Source organism: Kryptolebias marmoratus, linkage group LG16, assembly GCF_001649575.2.
Source record: "Kryptolebias marmoratus isolate JLee-2015 linkage group LG16, ASM164957v2, whole genome shotgun sequence".
In the NCBI taxonomy this organism is placed as follows: domain Eukaryota; kingdom Metazoa; phylum Chordata; class Actinopteri; order Cyprinodontiformes; family Rivulidae; genus Kryptolebias; species Kryptolebias marmoratus.
The window spans coordinates 8138117-8155133 of NC_051445.1; the positions used below are offsets into that span (position 1 = coordinate 8138117).

At 37.5% G+C, this 17017-nt stretch overlaps 1 protein-coding gene across 6 annotated transcripts in view; it reads left to right on the plus strand.

The window, feature by feature from the left end:
• The window catches only part of bcam (basal cell adhesion molecule (Lutheran blood group)), a 50788-nt gene that overhangs the window by 29478 nt on the left and 4293 nt on the right, over nucleotides 1-17017 (plus strand). For 2 of the 6 annotated variants that reach the window (XM_017415583.3, XM_017415587.3), the window contains exons 2-14: nucleotides 5053-5177; nucleotides 5379-5595; nucleotides 7431-7504; nucleotides 7590-7686; nucleotides 7786-7968; nucleotides 9114-9238; nucleotides 9357-9498; nucleotides 10046-10161; nucleotides 12193-12334; nucleotides 13226-13350; nucleotides 13957-14104; nucleotides 14943-14963; nucleotides 15528-15560. In XM_017415583.3, coding sequence (XP_017271072.1) covers nucleotides 5053-5177; nucleotides 5379-5595; nucleotides 7431-7504; nucleotides 7590-7686; nucleotides 7786-7968; nucleotides 9114-9238; nucleotides 9357-9498; nucleotides 10046-10161; nucleotides 12193-12334; nucleotides 13226-13350; nucleotides 13957-14104; nucleotides 14943-14963; nucleotides 15528-15560 — 1548 coding nt within the window. The remainder of the gene's footprint in view (nucleotides 1-5052; nucleotides 5178-5378; nucleotides 5596-7430; nucleotides 7505-7589; nucleotides 7687-7785; nucleotides 7969-9113; nucleotides 9239-9356; nucleotides 9499-10045; nucleotides 10162-12192; nucleotides 12335-13225; nucleotides 13351-13956; nucleotides 14105-14942; nucleotides 14964-15527; nucleotides 15561-17017) is intronic. The other 4 variants (XM_017415584.3, XM_017415585.3, XM_017415586.3 and 1 more) reach the window with 4 other exon arrangements.

A 17017-nucleotide genomic window follows, 5' to 3' on the forward strand; every position in this document is an offset into this window, starting at 1 on the left:
GAAATAAACATTTGAAATATATGAGTTTGTATGTAATGTATGGATATAATATACAAGTTTCACTTTTTAAATGGAATTACTGAAATCAATCTACTTTTTCATGATATTCTAATTTTATGACCAGCACCTGTATACTCTCTGATCAGTAGAGAGTAATGAATTCTTGAATTTTGTTTTATTCATTACCTCATGCTGAGGGTGACTCAGTCCTTCATGACATTGAGGCAGTGTCTTCCACGTCCAGACTCTGTTTGCTTTGCCAACAGTCAAACCCACTAATCCATTTAGAGTTTTGGACCACACAGAAATGTACTCAAACATACACCCGCACACACCCCTCTACTCAGATTTATCATTTATCAGATACCATGTTGCACTCACCTTGTCCCTCCCAGTTTGATGTTTGTCAGATTTTAATCCTCTGCAGACTCATCATGGCTGTTTTGGTACAGGGTTTATGATATATATATATATATATATATATATATATATACAGTCTGAAGTATAACACATTTTTATAAGCCACCTAACACAATCATCCAGGTGTACACAGTGCTCTGAGGTACTTAGCCCATCCATCAATTTTCATGAGGTCTATTTGGGTTACAATGGCAAAAAGCAGGTAATGTAAGTAAAATAAAAGGGATGGTGATGTTGCTGTATGAAGGTGACTGTCATTTGGGTAAGACTTCCTTCTGTTTTTTTCCTATCCTTTGCCCTCTCTTTCTTCCTACATTTCCCATTTTTTGTTGCCTTCTTTTTAACTAACTTGCCAATCCTTTGTTTCTGTTGCAAAAAGATGTAAAATAAAAAAAAAGCTAGAACACTGGGTATTAAAGAATGCTCTTTGAGATTGGGGGATAAAAGGAGCTGTGTCAGAGTGAAAGAGGCTCCTAGTAGGATGTCCAGAATACGACAGTAGGTGAGACAAAAACAAGAGACGAAAGGAGGACAAGAGAGAGAGGATCCAGCTGGTTCTTTTCATAATGAGAGGCGCCCTAGTCTCTGGGTGGGAAAGAGATGCAGGCAGGGAGACGAGCTGGAGGAAAAAGGCAAGACGAGGCAGACAGAGGGTTTTAAAGTTGGTTTCACATTAACTTTTCAGTAGATGAGGGACTGACACAACCCTCTGGGTCTCCTCCTCTCTGCCATGCTGCTTTGACTGCAGACCTTGGATGTTTTTCCACAAACAATGTACTTAGCTGTAGCTTTTTGGGATGGTTCGGTCACTCATAAATAACCCATGCATTACAGATACACTGCAAGAGTGTGTGTGTGTGTTTTATATGGATGTGTACAGGTCACAGTCTGTCCACCTTGTTCCCGTCTATCTTTATACCACTTCATCACACACTACCTCGCACACACTTTCCCTCTCTTAGGCTAAATCCGATTATCAGGCCAGCATCAGCTAACGAGACCTCCTTGCAGCTAGTCCCCCCCATACACACACCCCTCCCAGCGTACACTCCAATAGCCCCCGCTGCTCTTTTTTTCTTTTTCTCTCTAACTCACCCTCACACTCATACTGATAGCCATCAGCCTGTGCTTCTAAACACACAAACACATTTGAGCATACCCACATGCTGCTCTGGGCCCAGATTGGACAGAGGACTCCCTAATTATTCTTTAATTGCTTGTCTCTGTCTGTCCAGCTGCCTCATGTGTAAAACACAGAGCAGCGGCCTGATTGATCACCAGACTGAACATATTGTGACTGACACCAAAAGATGGGCTTGAAAGGGAGAAAAGGGGTGATGGGGAGACAAAGAATAAAATCAATGAGAAATGACTTGGCAAAGGAAGCAGGACACGCTACAGATGGACATGGCTTATGTCTTTTTTTATGCCATATTTTTGCCACTTACCAGGCGTCGACACCACCCAATCATCCTTAGTTTTGTTTGTTCTGTGAATAATACTAACGCTGTCAAACAGCCTGTCTTCTCTCATTACAGTTTACTATCATTGTCCCATGGGGATAAAAAATAACAGCTCTGGCAGTGAGGGTTCAGCAGTTTTATCCCAACATGTCTGGCTAATTTGAATTAGTAGTAAAATGTACTTAACATGTGACACAGCACTAAGATGTTACTGTGTTTCCTCACACAGTGAAGCAAGATCATGCTTCTGTGACTTGTAGTGCTAATGATTAGCTGTCAGCAGATGTTTAATATCATTGTTTAATTAGCATCTTTGAAAAATCAAGAAACTTTCATGTTTGATTTGAAAAATGCTGTATCGATTTTTCTTTATGAGTTGTTAATGTCCAGACTAGTTTTTCCCTTGTCACACCACTCCTTTTTAAATTTTGACCCAATGACCTTTTATTTTTGATTTCTTTAATTTTTTTTCTGGTTATTGTCATCAGTGAAATTTAATGACAGTGGATCAGAGAAAGAAAAAAAAAAACATTAAAGTCGCAGAAGCTGCCCAAATTGGTGATTGGATTCATGTCAGGGCAAGTTAAAACATTTGTTTTCTGGTAGCAAGGAGATGATCAGAGTAATTGGATTCATTCTTCAGACACCAAACATGACTTCATTCAATTTAACAAAATGTAATTTGATAGTTCTTGAAAGTTTTCACCAAAATTACAAGTGCTAAGTTCAAGCTGTCATTAGACAGATCCATTATGCTAACCAAGCAATACATTGAATTTCCTGTACTGCTGAAAAATGCAGCACTTCATTTACTTCATTTACTTCATTTACTTAAGCATCCATGTACAATTTCTCGGCTGGCTTTTTGTTTGTTTTGGTGGAAAAACACAATGTATTTTTGGTGGGCTTTTCGTTTTACAAACACAAAACATGAGTATCGGTTTGTAAAACTAATACTGGTTTACTTGAGCTGAACATGTTTTAAAAAGAAGAGTGGGGAAAAAAAGGAAATTAAGAGGCAGGAATAAAAATAGAGCCAAGGGAAGTGGAAAAAAAGGAAAAGAGTGAAGTAAGGGAAAGAATAAAACACTGGAGAAAGGCTTGAGATCTTTTGATCAAATGTCAGCACATCGCTGACCTTTGCCCTCCCTGGGGTTTGTGGGTTGGGATGAATCACAGCATCTGACCACAGCGGAATGAGTATGACTAACAACACACATCAACAACAGTGTGTGATTTTGACAGTGTGCATTATTATCTCCTTCACATGTACTGAGCTCCCTGTCTTCCTTTCTTTTCTTTGCCTCCTTTCCTCACAGCAGCCAGATAACAAGTCGGCCATCGCTCAGCTCCTCTCATCTCTCTTTAGACATTCTCAGCAAACTCGCTTTCATCCTCCCCGTCTGCATTTCTCTGCCTTGTTAATAAAGCTACCCTGTCAAACAGCGTTGATTCCCAGAAGTCCATCCTCTCCACTCTTGGCAGTTTTTCCACAACAGATAAATTATTCAGCTATAGATTTTGTACTCCAAAAATTGATGGTATGATTAATTTATGTTATCATACAGAATATGGGGCTATGTTCTTCATTAGCAATATGAATGTCCTCAAATTGGAATATCAACATCTATTTTGATTTCTTACTTTTAATAATGTTATTGGAATAATTCTGATTGGCTTTCTTTACTGATTTTTTAAGAAAAAAAGGTTTTGCATTTCCTTGTTTTTTGTATTTTATTGTAAACAAAACTCACTACCAATTGTTTATTTACAATTTAAGAAATTTGAATTCCTGAAAATTGTGCATCCACACTGTTTTGATGGAGGATTTACAAAATATCCTGTCCTAATAAATGCCTAGATTTTAATAAATTAGTTTTTTGATTATAAATTACCCAACTGATGTAAAAACGATTGTTAGTGTCCTTCACCGAAAGCCTGTGTTTATGTGTGTGTGAGTATGTTTGTCTTTAATGGAATTCTCAGAAAGTAAGAAAGTAGAAATACACCTAAAACTGGTAACTTTTTGGAATCAACTTGATCAAGATGGCGGCCACAACAAATTAACTTTAAACAAAAATCTATCATGAGCTCAATCACATTTACAGGTACTGAGTTAAAATTTGATGTGGTGGTAGCTGAGAGTCATTTATAACAAATACGTTGAGTGTTAACAGATTGGGCAAGATACTGAGTGAGGTTGTGATGTTATTGTTATTTTCAGGATATGACCAAAACAACTTTAGCTCCTTAATTTGTCAACATAAGATGATCTTACTTAAAACTTGCATGACAGATGACGGGCAATTTGCATTCCTTCAAGGAATGCTTAACCCTTAATTATTATTTCGTAAGCAAGATGTGGGATGTAAATTTGTGTATGTGCATGCATGCTTGGTAACCCTTTGGCATGGCACTGGTGTCACTTGTCATCTCTGGCTTTACAACTGTGTGTCAGCTGTACAGCTAACTGAACCATGTCTGTATTGTGTGCTAGCAGAGGGCAAACATTGCATGAATGAATGAGCGTACTGTAGCTGCGCACGTTTGAATATCCTGGGAGATGTCGTACTCTAAAAACTTCTAAAAATCATAGACCGCGGCCTCTTGTCGCTGATCTGTGTGTGAGGAGTGATGAGAGCAAACTGCCCAAGGCAATGCAGGAAAAGGCATGCTCCAGTGCTGACACAGTGCCTCTCAGGCGCCACACGGCTGTCCCCACTTCTTACAACTCACCGTTTGAACATTCAGAAGCCCTGAGGCTATTAAACAAACACACCGGCTTTTAATCTAACAACATGCAAACAAGTTGTAGTCATTGTGCTTTTGTTTGTATTTCTCACTCAGTCTTCTGTGTGCTTTTCTTTAAAAAAGAGCCCATTGTTCAGTCCTGAACCCAAGTAATAAAACTTATTTTTCTGTGTTGACTGTTTAAACACTTTGTCAAGCTCTTAACAACTGTCATACTGCAGGAAGTTAGACTTTCCAACATACAGTGCTTTTACTGTAGTTTTCTATCTTCTGCTTTAATCGTCGTGTATTGGGAAGTTTCCACTATGAAGCAGACAAAATCTCAACGTTTTGTTTACTCATAGCCCTCATTTAGCTCTGAATATCTTAAACTGAATCATTTTAATTTTTCTGCCCTTGTGTGTGTGTTTTTCTACAGTTTGCAGTTCAGAACTGACTGTGAAGGTGACTCCTAAAGTGGAGAAGATGAAAGACGAGACAGCCAAACTGCCCTGCACCTACACTGGCACACGATCAAGCAACATCCTTGTTGAATGGTACATTGTAAGTGATTTTACATTTTCTACCTTGTCAAATATTTTAACATGAAAAAAAGAGTGTCCTATGTAGTCATTATTAAGAAAAAAAAATGTGTTGTCACAAACTGATGTCTTTTGATACAGTGACTTGTTTTTTTTAATTTTCCCCTTGTTTTGTTATGGCTTAAGTTTGCCCTAACCTCTTTCTTCATGCTCTTCATTTCAGGAGGAACAGGGACGTAGGGATCGTGTGGCTTTCATCTCCCAGGATGGGAAGGCAACAATTGATGTGGACACTCGACTGGCTGGCCGGGCCAGTATTGGAAAAGACTTCACCTTGACCATCAAATCTGTTGGTCCTGCTGACGAGCTCACCTTCTACTGTCAGGTCACTGCTGGCCCTGAAGGGGCTAGAGAAGACAGGACCGAGCTCAAAGTATTTTGTACGTTAGCTAGTACCTTTTAGCTACTTATCTAGCACCACCAAATTTCCACCACCAAGACTTTGATTGTTGCTGTCACTACCTCTAAAGGTTTTAGGATTTTAATCTGTGTGATCTGTGTGTATATGTGGATGTGTTCATTCCTTAATTACATCTAACTGATTTTAATTATTGCAGTTCACACTGACATCCTTAAAAAATACTTTACATTCCTCTAAGGAGACATTATATGGCTTGCCACAATCAGACTTAGCTCATCTTTCTTTCCAAATATGTGTGGAAATTGTAAGCCTCACAGATGCCTGAGGTTATCAAAATCTTTTAACTAGTTCTCCAGAGGTCAATTAACCACAATTTAATTACTCCTGACATTACTAATGAATAGTTCAATCACACATGTCATGTCTCATATATTTCTTAATAAGAATCCAGAATGCTAGGGACTGACTGTGGTGCAGGGCCATGTGTCCTTGCCCCACCCACTGTGGGAGCACATAAATAAGAAGTATTCATTAGCATTTTAAATTGAACTCTTAGTCTCTCTTGAAAGTAAAGAATTTTTTGGTGTGAACTGAAAAACAACCCCTCTTTTGGACTACCTCTTGAAAAAAAGAAAAGCTTATAAGTCATCTGTTAACATGCATGCTCTAGGAGTGACCAGTGTTTAAAGAAAGCTCATAAAACAAGCTGTTATTTGTGAGTGGCCCAGTTGGCGAGTACCTCAGTGGAGTGATGTTTGGAGAAAAGGGCAAGGAAACAACTACTTGTCTTGCAAACCAGTAATTATTCTTTGGTGTTCATTCATTTGACTTCTTGACTCAATTGGGTTTAATTATTGTGCGTCTGCCCTGCTGAGTTTTTAGGTCAGCTACAGCAGCAATAGCTTGCAGAGTAGCCTTGTAAACAAAACAAACTAACAAACAAACAAAAAAAAACACTAAATTGAAACTTCACTTCCAATAAAATTGTTTGCCCTTATGAAAAAAGATGTAGAAGACAAATTAGGTTCTGTTCATATTATTGTTATGAAGTTCTTTTTCTTCTCAAATTTGTTTACATGTATATGATATGTCTTTCTATATTTTACTATATGTGGAAAGACTGTTTAGACTGTATAGCAATTTTGGAAACCTTGCAGAAAAAGACAAAGGACCAGATGCCAGTTTCCTCCCCCTCTTGGCTCTAACTCTTGTTTTGGAGAGTCCTTGACAGGGTAATAGTCCTTCAAAATGGAGCTACTTGTAACAGAAGTTGAAATCTTTACCTAAAGAAAATGACTACTCCCTGTGTGTTATGAAATTTAAAAACACACTATCGAAAGGGCCTCTCAATTGGCCTGATTTTCAGGAGGAAACTATCCAGCCCATCTAACATTGTGCCTATACCATCCACATGTTTATGTCCAAGTAGCAGGGAATGTGGCAGACATTGGAATTGTGCCTATAAGGACAAAGTTTGGACCTAAAAATTATCCATCTACTGTTTATTTTAATAAGCACCTGCATGAGGTGATAGGATAACCTTGAACTAGTGAGCTTGGGAACAAAATAGAGAAACAAGAGGGAATGCTCGCACCTGTGGCTGTGTGTGTATCAGGGAGTAGGAAGTGGGAGATTTTTGTGGCTCGACCCTTATCTGCTTGTATGAACCAGGTCACTGAGGAATACCATGAAGGAGGTTATTTACTGCCAGATTTAATTAACAAGGTCAGCAGATGTGTGGTTTGGGATACAAATGTGGAAGGTCAGCAGTTGTGTGTGCTTTCGTATCCTTTTTAAGATGAGAAGTTTTCTTCCAGTGAATCATAATAGGTATAAATTATTTCACTTTCCCAGATGCTCCTGAGACTCCAGAACTCATAAAGCCTTCAAGTCAGGCCATTTCAGTTGGACAGTCCACCAGCTCAGAGGTTCGTATGCTCTCCTGTGTGTCTGCATATTGTGAGATTTTAACTGAAGTTGAACTTGAAGTTGAAGCTTTTCGTTTTCTATCAGATTGGCACCTGCACATCAAGAAACGGATACCCTCAGCCAAGGATCATCTGGTTCAAAAATGATGAGCCTCTTCCTGAAGTCAAAGACAAAAAAGAGAGTATGTGTCCTCTAGATAGCAAAACCTGATACTTTTTTGGGGGTTATATTTTTAATAGAACTCATTCATCTGATTAAATGTTTTACCTTTATTTGACAGAAACCTACATGGTTCCCTCTGTGGTGAAGGAGGCCTCAGGTCTGTATACCATTAAGAGTGTCCTGTACATGCAGCCCACCAAGGCAGACAAGGACTCCGTATTCAGTTGTACAGTGGAGTACAGCATGCCGGGAGACGAGATCAAACAACAGACGTCTAACACCATGACAATCAATCTCAACTGTAAGTGGAGGGCTGGGAGCTGAAGGGTTGGGAAATTACATCAAGTCTTTAACAAAAGGCTTTTAGACAAAATAAATTTATCTTGAGGTGTTTTGTGTGGTTGGTTGTTCTTCTGTTTATTTAGATTTTTGAAGAAATTATATACTGTTTGGTATATCAACTAGGTGGGAAGTTATTGGAGTAGTTGATAACAACATTTATTTTATCTACTTAACACAAATACACTTAAACTGTTGGAGCAACAATCCATGCTGACATAGAAAGAGCATGCAAATTCTTCTCACTGCAAGTTGACAGCAGTAAACACTTTGCTATTCAGCTAGGACTTTTCAAGTCAAACATATTGCTAAAAAGTCAGTTTCCTGAGTTTATAACTAATTTTATTTCTTTTGTAGTGCTTGCTGCTCATCATTAACAACAGTTTCCAATCAAACAAATATGTTATCCCCGTGCTGTGGTGATCCAGATTCAGACCAGGCAGATTTAGAAAGAAAAGTAATACAGCGTTAAAACCAGACTAGGTTCTGTGGGTCAAGGTCACTTTAATTCTGAAATAGATTAGTTCTCTAAACCACCTAGTCAGAATGATATTTATTTATTTTTATTTTCTAAACTCCATTTATGATGGGTCATTGAAGACAGAAGATACAAAGCTTTTCAGAAACAATGATGTGGAAGCATATTTCCTTAGGTAATACTTGGTGCCCTAGAAACCAAAACAAGACTGGAGCCATTTCTATTTATTTTCTGCATCTGTCTATGTTTATTCTGATCATGTCACCATTAAACTAAAAAGAAACTGTAAACAATTCCAAATGAAAATAAATATAAAGATAATGTGCAAACAAACATACAATAAAACAAAGAAAGAACATTTGATGTTCCTCTAAGGAACATCAAATGTTCTTTCTTTGTATTTTTGTATGTTGCTAATGTGGCCGTTCCCACCACCCAGTGGTGCAGCATGGGTATTTCAGGATTTTTGTTAGGTTGTGTGGAAGGAGAGAAAACAGAACTGTTTAAACACTATCTGAAGCAGTCTAAGAAAGTTTTTTCTTCTGGGAAGAAGCAATTGCTGATATGAGGTAGAACAGTGTACATTTAATCAATGTTCACCTGTTCCACATTTGTCCTTGCCTGTCTAGATCCCTCTGAGAAAGCAACGTTTCGTGTACTCAACACTAGTCCAGTCAAAGAGGGGGATGATGTCACCATGAAATGTGAGACTGATGGAAACCCGCAGCCCACAGACTTTGAATTTAAGAAAAAAGTATGTTAACCTTTTATGCTGTCAAACAGCTGTGTGAAAGGATTTTTTTTTCACAATATTTGTCACTTTTCTGGTCAGTCCTTCAGTGTGGTAATCCCTGTTTTTTTTCCATACCCAGGAAAAAGACCTTTCTGGTCAGGAAGGTCTTTTGACACTGAAATCTGTCAAGCGTACAGATTCTGGTGAGTACTCGTGCTCTGCCATAGACTATGAAAACCTGGAAACCGACCTGAGAGACACCCTCACCCTCACTGTGAACTGTGAGTGAGCCACCCACTTTCACACACTAACATGAACAATGGCAGATTTAAGTTAATGTGCGTTAAGAACAATCTACCCCGTCTGTGGAGTTTCCCCCCTCACAATGAGCCATTCTTTTCAGAAGATTTGACTTTTTTCATAAATCATAAAATTAAAAAGGTTACCATGGAATCGGCTTTAATGAAATCCTTTCAAGGGGGCAATATCCATTTTAATTTTTCACAGTTCATCTGTTACTTTAATGCTATCCAAACCGCACTACCTAATTTGATCTTATCACGCGCATTAAGTGGTGAGACCCTTGAAAAAGACTTAACTTGGGCTTCAAAATAGGCTTAACTTCAGAGTAAGTGTATTAGCTTTGTTCTTGAAAAAAAATGTTTTCAACTCTGTCGTGCCATTTCGAGAGTCCTATTACATGGGTGTTTAAAGAAAGAGCAGATTTATGATTTGAAGTGGTGTCTTTTTACCTCCTTATGGAAAGCCTCAGGTTTTCAGGTGTTTTCAGCCATCTCTTTCATCTGCCGCCTGTTTTCTGTTTGTCAGACATTGACCCTATGGTTGTGACCCCAAATAAGCCTCAAGTTGTCGGGCTTGGAGACAAGGTGGAGTGGCAGTGTAAGACCAAGGCATCTAAACAACACACTGTTCAGTGGAAAAAGGTATGTTTTTTTTTATTATTATTGCATTTTGTTCTTCTTATTTAAAAGGTGTTGTAGGAATACCACATTTTGCTCCTTTTTTCAATTTTTTTTTTTTACATTTTCCTTTAACAATTATCAATGCTTCTTCTTGTTATATCTTTTAAGGGAAATAAAATGTTTGTATCATGCTTTTGGTCAACGTACCACAGGAGAAAAGTACCAAAGCACTCTTTCTCTACCCTGTTTAAAAGCCTTATTCAAAACAGACATTTTCACTCTTTGCTATTTTAGAGATGCAGCCTAAGAGCTCTCACAGGAAACCAAGTTCATACTTTCTTAAGATACCTAAATATGCTCTCAAGTGCAGGAAAAGTTTTTAAAATCTATTTATTTTATTTTATTTTCAAAATGTGAACTCTTTCCAAGCTATTTTTGTTTACAATAATGTAGTATAGAGATTATGGCTACCAATAAAGCATCACGTAAGGCAATAAGTAATTAGGATGTTTTGACAGTAACGTCACTTGTTTTAAGCACACTCCTACAATACAGTTGTTATGCCAAACACTAAGCATAGCTGCATATTACAAGTAACTGGTGAGATGTTAATTAGGAACAGGCCTGTTTCAGAATCCCTATTTTGCAATTTAATGTTGGGTCAACCTAAAACCATTTAAATAACACTTCTATACATTTATTTTCTGTCCTTAAAATAGAATGTATTTAAGCCTTTATTTAAACATATACAAACATGCTAATATCTGGTAACTTTTAAGTGTGAATAATCAAGAAGTTAGCTCCAATTGGTAACAGCCAGGTGCACACAGTAATTTTGAGTGAGTGAGCGTGTTTTGCTCAAAGCTGCAAGTGGACTCTGAAACTGACAGCAACAGCTTGGAGACAAGAGAGAGACTGATTGATTTTAACAATCTGTAAGACACGAGACACCATGCTTTTTCTCACTACAAGTCCCACTGTGCAGTAGTGTTGTTCCTTTCAATCATCACAGGCTTGTCTAGATGTCCTTGCAGTTTTTTTTAGTATGTCTCAGCCCTCGGGGCACCGGTGGTAAACATGCTAACACTGACTATTGGAAAGGTTTTAATTGCGTTGCCCCATTTTAAATTAACTTTTTTGATGGAACAAAAATATTAGAGTGCAGCTGCTAAAGCTTTTTAGTTTGTGGCATTTCTCTATTTCGAGATAGCTTTGACCCTATTTTATAAGCTTCATTATGATCTGACCTTGATGTTTGTTGAACTGTCTAACTGTAGAAAAAACAACACAGACATGCTGTTTGTCTTTAATCACATCTTAGATTATGTGGTAAAGCAGGAAACCAATTTATTTTTAGTTGCAATATATTTTAACTTCCACCATAATATAACAAGTCGTGTAATTTCACTTTTTTCTGTTCTATTTACACTCAGGGGATAACTCGGCCTTTTGTGCCTAAATTTAATTCTGAAATGATAATAGCTGAAAGTGACTAAAGTGTCATACATAGAGCCTTTTTCTAAGCCTTTTTTAAACAACCAAAGCACAGTATTTTTTCTGCAATTATTTAAAAGATTATTTGTTTTTTCATGCAGTCTTACAGTTTGAAACATGAATTCTAATACTGTAAAACCACTTGTTATGATACCCTTGATGTGTTTGGTATTCATCCCTGCTTCTTCATTTGTTATGAGCGCAGTGTTTCTGCAGTGTCAGACCTGTTGTTGCAGCTTGTATATCTCTTGTTGTGTCTCCTGGGGGTGATAGAAACCGGGTAGAGAATGTGTTGTTCTTGTGAAGAAGGATTCCAATGAAAAGAAGTGGAGGAGAATTGCAAGAGAGAAGTTTATCATTGAGGATGATCTGTTATCACTGTGCTGTTAAACAGATTCCTCTTCTGCTTTCCCAGCGCACCAGCTCGCCTTCAGTCTAGATATCCACAGAGCTGTTCTCCTCTCAATTTCAAACAGAGAGAATAGAAAAGAGGAGAACAAAAAGGGATGATAGTGTGAGTCTAACTGGTTTTATTACAGGTTGTCTGTGTTCCTTTAGGGCTCTGAAGTCCTCTCTCAAGATGGCACTCTATCAATAGATGAAGCTACCTTTGAGAAAGCTGGAGAATACGTGTGTGTTGGAGCTGTTTCAGCTGTGCCCGGACTCACAGCCCAGGCCAGTGTAAACCTCACTGTCGAAGGTAACATACGCACTGAATTAATACACAGAATTTGTAATCCATCTCAGGAAACAAATATATAAACGACATATTCACATTAGCATCTTTAACTATTTTCTTAAAAGGTTGTGTGAAATGATTACAGAAATAGAATGGAATGGCTGTTCTGTGGTTTGATAAATCCCAAACTGGCATATTGTAGAAAAATATGCAGGTTTTGGGGCACCATATGCTACTTCTGGGATTTTGCTTTGCCTCCATGAAGGTGTTTCCTAATTCACAAAGATATTGACAGACTACAGATGGACGTATTGCAACAGCAACTGGCCTCTCTGCAGTCCTGAACCATTAGTCATTTAAATCACCTGTTAAAGCAGATATATTATAAAAATAACAAATCATCTCAAAATGCTGGCTTTTGATTTAACATGATCACGTAGCTTGCACAAACTTCAGATAATACTGGATTTTAATAATTTACAAATCATGACACCATCATTTTCTTTGGATTTTAATGCAATTTTGTAAAAAAAGTTGTATGTTTCATGCACAGAACAGTTCCAAATTACATCTTAGTTTTCTTTCTGTTCATACTGATATGCAGTTCTTAAATTTCCATATCTTCATCCCCCATCAGTAACCTTTGGCTGTCGGAATAATAAGTGGATTTTTTTTATTTTTGATTGACTTTCTTGTAATACTACAGCACTCACACACTCACCGCACACAACAATGGTTGGTGTTAGAAAGTTTAGGGTATTGTTTTAATTAGGATGTAGGTTGTATAATTGGTGGAAGCGGCATCAAGTGAATGTTGCTTCCTTCTTTTGATTCACTTCAAAATGAAATGATGATAATATTTTGCTGCATTGTTCATTTTGTTTCCTGAACACTTACTTACTCCCTGTCCAGGAAAACCAATGATTGAGCCTCCTGCTCCTCAAGAGGTGGTGAACAAAGGAGAGACTGTGACTTTAAAGTGCTCAGCTTATGGATTTCCCATCCCTCAGTTTACCTGGAAAACCTCAAGTAAACAGGTACATTTGTGAAAACAGCTAAAACAAATATTTACGCCTTTGTTTCTTTTTACTAGAATGCTCTTTGACTGTAGCTTTCTTGATAGTGATGGCAAAACTATGTTTGTGTTTCAATTTGCATCAATCTGTGATGTTTCAAGGCATAAGTTTTATTAGAACCTCACATTTTTGTTTGACACCTTTGAAACTTCAAATGGTTTATAAAAATCTCTCATAAAGCAGCTTTAAAGAACCTTACATAGAAAGTGCAGCTTTATCGTTAAAATACTACACAGAGGGATGAAATGAGATCAAACTTTAATGGCCCCTTTGAAAAAGTGGAGCGTTTTAGAAGAAAATAATGATGACTGTAAGATCAAAAATGAAAAATACTTCAAATTGCCTGGCTTGCCTTTCATAAGAGCAGATATTTTGAAGAGAAATTCAACGTGTAAGTAATCAGGCTGTTTTTTTTTCCAAAATCACTGGCACAGGGCTCCTGATTCAAAGTACAAATGGATGATAAATGTGCATATTTACAATACAGTCTGGATGACACAAGTCATTTTGTAAATAAATAAATAAATGAATGAATCATGTACCTCTCTTTCCTTCGCCGTTCACTAGCTTGAGTCCGTGTCAGTAGAAGGTAACAAGATAGTGAGCACCGTGACCCTCGAAGCGACGGCTGATGTCATGGAGAACGGGGTGATCTGTGAAGCCTTCAACAAGCACGGAACAGATAGCAAGACATTCCCAGTATCTCTCAAACGAGGTATGTGTGAAAACTATCTGCCCTACCCCCCCACGTGCACTCTGCACTCTCACTTCCACATTATTTTCTATAATGAGCTTAACATGAGCTCCAATGAAAAAAGCTGTACTAGAAAGAGATGAGGCACTTTTTATTTATTTATTTACTTTGCAGACATTTTCCAGAAAACATGTTAAACTGTAAAACTGGAAGCAGTTGCACAAATTCATCACAAGTTAGGACTTTATTTTTAAGTTTCAACCAGTTGGCAAAAAAACTGAGTAGTTCTTGTGGATGAAGTTAGTTGTTCCAAATATTTGCACTCAACTGCATGGACAACTAAAAATAGAAATTGAATTTTTTTTCTAAGGGATGGAACTCCTGGTATTCATGGGATAGTTTATCTCTGGGCTCACCCACCAAGTGTCTGAACATTTGGCCTGAAGATTGTAGCTGACTTTCTTTCTGTTGGTTCTGACTCGTAAAGTCTGTAGAAAATTATATTTCCTAATATTTTAGACAATAGTAGCCAAATTTCAATGCTAAGGAGAAATTTTAGAATGTGTGTATAGTTTTTTTTTCCCCAACAAATGTGTCTGTAATCTGATTTTGCTGTATAATTGTGCATCAAGTGTAAATGAAAGTTGTATTAATCCAACCTCTATGCTTTAATTGCTTCACAGCCCAGCTACAGTCCTTAAGTCTTCCCTCGCGTCACATTTGTGTCACGAATGCAGCTATGTATTTAAAACTAAGGAACCGATTTACTAACAGCCGTTGCCACTAACTCCTTGCTTGCTGTTGCTGTTTCACAACACTGTACATCAAATGTTTCCTGTGTTTCTTCTCTTTCTTGCAGCAGGTGGCAGCTCAGCTGAAGGTAGAGCCTTCTCCCTCCTCCTCCTCCTCTCCTCCCTTCTTCTCTCAGGACTCTTTGTTGTAGAGACCCTGTAATTTAGAAACTTCCCGTTCATCCCTTTCCTCTCGCCCCAGCCCTTGCATTTTTTTTTCTCACACATACATGTACACATACACAACACACATCTTCCTCTGCTGTACTGTAATCTTGTATATTTGCCCTCTTGCTACCAAACACTGTGGATATTGTATATTGTTATTCTTCTTCTCTTGACACCTTTGTATGATGTCTGTCCTATTTTTTGTGGATGCTACTAAGTTTTTTGTGGCCCCTTTGGGGACAATAAAGAATTTTATTCTATTCTATTCCTTCCATTCCTCTCTTGTTACTTAATGTTGTCTTTTTGGTAATTCCTTCTTTCCGACTGCCTTCTTACTTTCTGCTTTTGTCCTTTCAACATTTCCACTTGTCAGGTGCTCTATGTACTGTAGATAGTGACACTTTCTTTTTGCCGATGCTCTCAGTGGTGTGTGTTTTGGTTGCTTTGCTTTGCTATGGGACTGAGAAACTCTCTTTCTTTCAAAGTGCTGCTTTCTGGAAATCCTGTTCTAAAGTCAGGTCTGTATGGCTAACCCTATTGACATGTTGTGCATATGGTGTTTGTCTAGAACTGTAAGTTACTGTGTGTGTACTGATGTCTGTGTACACACACAGAGGTTATTGTATTTGTGTTTACAAGATTTGATGTTTATGTGTATCTGTAGCTTACTTGTTTTACTGTGGTTGAGAGGACAGGCTTTTCAAAGGAAAGAGGTGAAACATGTAAATAGGACAAAAATAGGCAAAATATATTGCAAAAATTGAAAAGATGAATAAAATAAGAGCATTTTAAAAAGCACTTGATTAACTACGAATTACATTTATTCACTTACTTTTCTCAGTACTTGTCAAAAATATCTACAGACTAATAATAACTAACTTCTATAAATAAGTCCCCAAACAGGATGGTTGAAAAATTCTCCAAATAGAAATAATTAAATTTAAAGAAAAAGTTTTGAATCTCAAGTTTGATGCCAGCCTGTAAAATAATACTGAAACAGTTTGCTTTGTTAGATATTGATTATATGACATATTTCTAACTACACTGACAAAATAAATCAACAGTGATTTAATTGTCAACTGTAAAGATGGTTAGATCAGATTTAACCAAAAAGCAACTTTTTTGATAAGTGATGATTAGATACCAATGTTTGCAGTCACATATAGGTATCTTGTTTATTGCCCTGATTACTGAAATTAGGAGAAGAAAAAGACCCCAAATTAAATATAAAAAATGATTTTGGATTAGTAAGATTTTATGCATCTCACAATGGCCAAAGTGAATTCTATATCAAAGTAAAGATTTTGGAAATTAGATAGAGTGGCAAAAAAGAAAGCTAAAGAAGCGTTTCTTATCTAGTTTCTTTACTTATGTTCTGTGTTGTTTAACAGAACACTACAGAACATCATAAAATTCTTATAATCTACTGCAGTCATAAGCCGAAATCTTCCTAGAATTTTGTCTTTGTAGCAAGGTTGCCACGCAACCAGATGAGATGCCAGGAAGTCAGAGCTCCTAGCCAAGAAACAATCCATCATCCAACCCCTTCTAAGACCACTCAGTAAGAGAAAATGTGTTTTTTTAGTTTATCAAAAAAATACAGAATAGTATAGTTAATTACCTTAACAATTCGTTTTGTTTTTCACAATGAGAGTATGGTGTCAATTTAAATACACTCCTTTAGCATCATGTCCTCACAATTATGGTAATACAAGTGTAGGTGGATGGGTGAATATGTTCAGTGTCGTTTTCTGATTCTGTTCAGCCGTCCGCTGTTACCTGTAAGGAAACAGGCCCGCCTACTGGGTCCCATCACATTTCAGTCATTGCATTCAGAAGTTAGATTAACCCCACATCCCAATCCCCATCCCTTATTATCTCCACCCACCCTCCCACCCATTCATCTATTAATTCTTTTCACCTGAATCACATCCATCCCATCTTTTTCCTTTTAATCCACCTCAAATTAAATCAC